Source organism: Galeopterus variegatus, unplaced genomic scaffold (assembly GCF_000696425.1).
Source record: "Galeopterus variegatus unplaced genomic scaffold, G_variegatus-3.0.2 Scaffold14911, whole genome shotgun sequence".
Classification (NCBI taxonomy): Eukaryota; Metazoa; Chordata; class Mammalia; order Dermoptera; family Cynocephalidae; genus Galeopterus; species Galeopterus variegatus.
This window is the reverse complement of record NW_007741022.1, coordinates 8,724-13,245: the sequence shown is the minus strand read 5'-3', so window position 1 is coordinate 13,245 and position 4,522 is coordinate 8,724. Positions and strand designations below refer to the sequence as shown.

The following is a 4,522-nucleotide window of genomic DNA, read 5'->3' as shown; positions in this document are numbered from 1 at the left end:
CCAGGCTGCCCACCTGGGTTGGGGATTGAGTCCAGATCGAACTGAAGATGCATCCCCACCCACCACTCAACTCGTTCCTGTGAACAATACGGCTGTGGAGGATTCCTTACTGGTTTTTAAGAAAAGCCTCCAGACACACAGGTACCTCATTTCTGGGTAAATATGTTTCATCTTTTTGGGAAATACCAGGGGCACAGAAGTTTTCTCTAGGTTTCAATTCTTCAGTCTCTGTGGCCATCTTCATGTGTCAACTTGTTCTTTATATTTGTAACCACTGCAGGTAATGCTGGGAAGGTGAGAGGATAATGGTTTTAGGGGTGAGATTCTCTCATCCTCCCAAAAAAGTTTGTTTGAAATTCTCCTTTTTCCTGGAAATTTATTGTGTGTGGGTTTTCAAAAATACAGCATCAGAGAGGAAGAAGGCAAAGAGAAGAAACTGGTTTTTTGTTCGTTTTACCTTTACACTGTACCTTGAAGCACATATTCGTCTTGATATTTGAAAGAATGACTTTGGGAATTAGTCTAAAACTCTTGGGTTTATTGTAAAACATTTCGTATTTTCCTAGCGTCCACTTGGATGGGTGTGTGTGTGTGTGTGTGTGTGTGTTTTCTTCAAAATAAGACTTCTGCTCTGTGCAATTCCTACCACAGGGCCCTTGGAATTTTATAAGGACTAGTTAATTAGACAATCCAACATGTACTTACAGAATTTCTACTAAGTGCCTAGAGCTATGCCAGGCCAATTTGGATAGAACGTTCTCTGGATGCTCAGGTGGGTAATTTGGCTTCGGTCCCTGCATCTGTGGAGCTCACACACCATTCTCTCATTAAAACTGCAAAGGAGTCAGGAATATGTCCTTTTCTTTTCTCAGATGGAAGGCCATGCTTAGTCGAGGCTGGAGAAACCACAGCTCTGTGACTGAGTTTATCCTCCTGGGCTTCTCTAGAAACCCCAAAACCAACTGGATCCTTTTCTTCCTCTTCCTCTTCCTCTACTTATTTACAGTCCTGGGCAATGGGCTCATTGTTACCCTGATCAGAGTGGATGCACGCCTCCACACGCCCACGTACTTCTTCCTCAGCATCCTCTCTCTACTGGATCTCAGCTATGCCACCACCACGGTGCCCCAGATGCTGGTCCATCTGGTAAGCAAGCATAAGACCATCTCCTACGTTGGGTGTGTGGTCCAAATGTACATTTTCCTAACCTTAGGCATCACTGAGACCTGGGTTTTTGTAGCCATGGCCTATGACAGATATGTTGCCATATGCTATCCACTCCACTATGGGGTCCAGATGAGCCAAACCCTGTGTGTATTCCTAGCAGTCAGCTCTGCCCTTTGTGGTCTCACCTGTGCTCTTGTCTACACAGTCTTTGCAATGAATCTGCCCTACTGTGGCCCCAATGAGATCAACCACTTCTTTTGTGAAATTCCTGCTGTCTTGAAGTTGGCCTGTGCAGACACGTCCCTCAATGACCAAGTGGACTTTATCTTGGGTTTCATCTTACTTCTGATCCCATTATCCCTCATCCTAGCCTCATATATTCGTATCTTCATGGCTATTCTAAGGATTCACTCCACCCAAGGGTGGAGCAAGGCATTCTCTACCTGTGCCTCCCACGTCACTGTGGTCACCGTGTTCTGCATTCCATGCATGGTCATGTACATGAGGCCTGACTCTGAAGCCTCCCCAGATGATGACAAGAAGCTGGCCCTGTTCTACAACGTCATCTCTGCCTTTCTTAACCCCATTGTCTACAGCCTCCGGAACAAGGATGTAAAGAGGGCTTTCCTCAAGTTGATTGGAATAAGTGAGGAGACTTGATAGGCCACAGACTAGGAAAGTCTGCAGTGCCTGTGGTCACCTGTCTACACCATCCACACTTTCAGTGAAGTCACTGGAGTGAGCAAGCACTCCTAGTATAAGGGAGATACCTAGAAAAAACTACTTTTACATTAATTTGCCCATGGAAACATTAGGAAAGGACTCAGAGAAAACTGCATTCAGGTTTAAATACATCATTAACCTTCTGTAGCTTTGGAAAAGTTACCTAACTTCTCTGGGATTTGATTTCCATATCTGTAAAATGTGTTTGATCATATTCATTGTACCTAAATAATAATAGTTAACTTTATTGAGCTCTTTCTATACGACAGTCACTGTGCTTTATATGTATTTATTATCTTAATTTTTATAATCGTAGAGACAAGTATTATTATTTCCTTTATACAGGTAAAGAAAATAAAACACAAGAAGATTAAATACATTGCCAAATGTCACACAGCTAGAAAGTAACACAGCTGAGATTTGAACACAGGAGCATAGTTCCAAAGCCCAGGCTCTTATCTGTTATATTATTCCATATCTAAAGTAGCCAGTAGAGATTTTTGAGGCTTAGCTGAAGTAACGAATAGGATACTACTGAGGAAAGTTGAAAAGACTTAGGATTATTACTCTAATTCACAACTGCAGGGTCACATCCTTGAAGTTTAGACCTCTGTTGGATGCTTTAGATCCTCACCAGCACTCTGTAGCCTAAGCAAATAGCATTGTGCAATGGAATATTAACTTCTCACTAATTTTTTTCTTTTTAATTTATTTTTCCTTAATTGACCCATGTTAATTGTATATATTTGTGGAGTACAATGTGATATTTGGGTACATTTATGCAGTGTGCAATGATATTATCAGGGTATTTAGCATATATATATATATATCACCTCAAGCANAGGATTATTACTCTAATTCACAACTGCAGGGTCACATCCTTGAAGTTTAGACCTCTGTTGGATGCTTTAGATCCTCACCAGCACTCTGTAGCCTAAGCAAATAGCATTGTGCAATGGAATATTAACTTCTCACTAATTTTTTTCTTTTTAATTTATTTTTCCTTAATTGACCCATGTTAATTGTATATATTTGTGGAGTACAATGTGATATTTGGGTACATTTATGCAGTGTGCAATGATATTATCAGGGTATTTAGCATATATATATATATATCACCTCAAGCATTTGTCACTTCTTTGTTTTGGGAACATTCATCATCCTTTCAACTAGCTACTTGAATTTATACAGTAATTTGTTGTTGACTGTAGTCTCCCTATATTGCTAATAGAAGACTTGATTATATTCTTTCCATCTCTCTACAATTTTGTATCCATTGACAACCCTCTCCCTCCCCTCTCTCCCCTTACTAGTCTCTAGTAGCCACTATTCTACTCTGTACTTCTATGAGGTCAACTCTTTTAGCTTCCACATATGAGTGAGAACATGTAGTATTTCCATTTCTGTGTCTGTCTTATTTCACTTTACAATTTTCTCCAAGCTCATCTATGTTGCTGCAAATGGCAGAATTTTATGCTTTTTTATGGATGAGTAGTATTCCATTGTGTATATGTACCACATTTTCTTTATCCAATCATCCACTGATGGACATTTAGGTTGGTTCCAAATCTTAGCTATTGCGAATAGAGCCACGATAAACGTGGGAGTGCAGGTATCCCATCAACATGATTTCCTTTCCTTTGGATGTATACTCAGTGGTGGGATTGCTGGATTGTGTGGTAGTTCTATCTGTAGTTGTTTGAGAAAACTTCATACTGTTTTCCGTAATAGCTGTACTGATTTACATTCTGCCTTGGATTGAATTGTGACCACCAAAGTCCATGTATTAGAAACTTAATCCACACTGTAACTGTTGAGGGTGAGAAATCCTATTATGGTAATCGAAAGGTGGGTACTTGAAAAGGTTATTAGACTGTGAGGACCATGTCCAAGTAAATGGATCAGTCCTTTGATGGTTTAATGATGGTCATGCGTGTGGTCAAAGTGTTTAAAAGGAGAAGGAGTGACGAGTTAGCTCCCTCTCTGCTCTGCCATTCTCCCCATGTGACACCCCGCATTGCTGTAGAGTCACCTTACCAGATGTGAGCCCTGAACTGTGGCATTCCCAACCTCTGAAATGGTAAGCAATAAATATTGTATCTCTACAAACTACGCAGTTCCAGGTATTTTGTTATAAGCAACAGAAATGGACTAATACACATTCCCACCAACGATGTATGAGTTTCCCTTTCTCCACATCTTCCCAGAATTTGTTATTTTCTGTCTTTTTGCTAATAGTCATTCTAACTGGGCTGAGACGATATTTCATGGTGGTTTTGATTTGCATTTCTCTGATGATTAGAGATGTTGAGCATTTTTTCATATATCTGTTGGCCATTTGTATGTCTTCTTTTGAGAAATGTCTATTTAGCTGATTTGCCTATTTTCAATCAGATCATTTGTTTTTTAATTATTGAGTTTTTTTAGTTCTTTGTCTATTCTGGATATTAATCCCTTGTCGGATGCATAGTTTGCAAATATTTTCTCCCATTCTGCAGGTTGTCTCTTCCCTCTGTTGGTTGTTTCCTTTGCTGTGCAAAAGCTTTTTAGTTTGATATAATCCTATTTGTTTACCTTTGCTTTTGTTGCCTGTGCTTTAGAAGACTTGTTTTTTCTTTTTTCTTTTTGGTGG

At 39.8% G+C, this 4,522-nt stretch overlaps 1 protein-coding gene across 1 annotated transcript; it reads left to right on the top strand.

Moving 5' to 3' along the window:
• The first annotated feature begins 882 nt into the window (after positions 1 to 882).
• Positions 883 to 1,827, top strand: LOC103582105 (olfactory receptor 2A5-like). The gene has a single exon (XM_008563789.1). It carries the CDS (start codon positions 883 to 885, stop codon positions 1,825 to 1,827), a length of 945 nt encoding a protein of 314 aa, XP_008562011.1.
• Positions 1,828 to 4,522: the final 2,695 nt, after the last annotated feature.

What these genes read in the sequence shown, in the direction of transcription:
- LOC103582105 (XM_008563789.1), top strand. Translation starts at nt 883, where the DNA reads ATGCTTAGTCGAGGCTGGAGAAACCACAGCTCTGTGACTGAGTTTATC.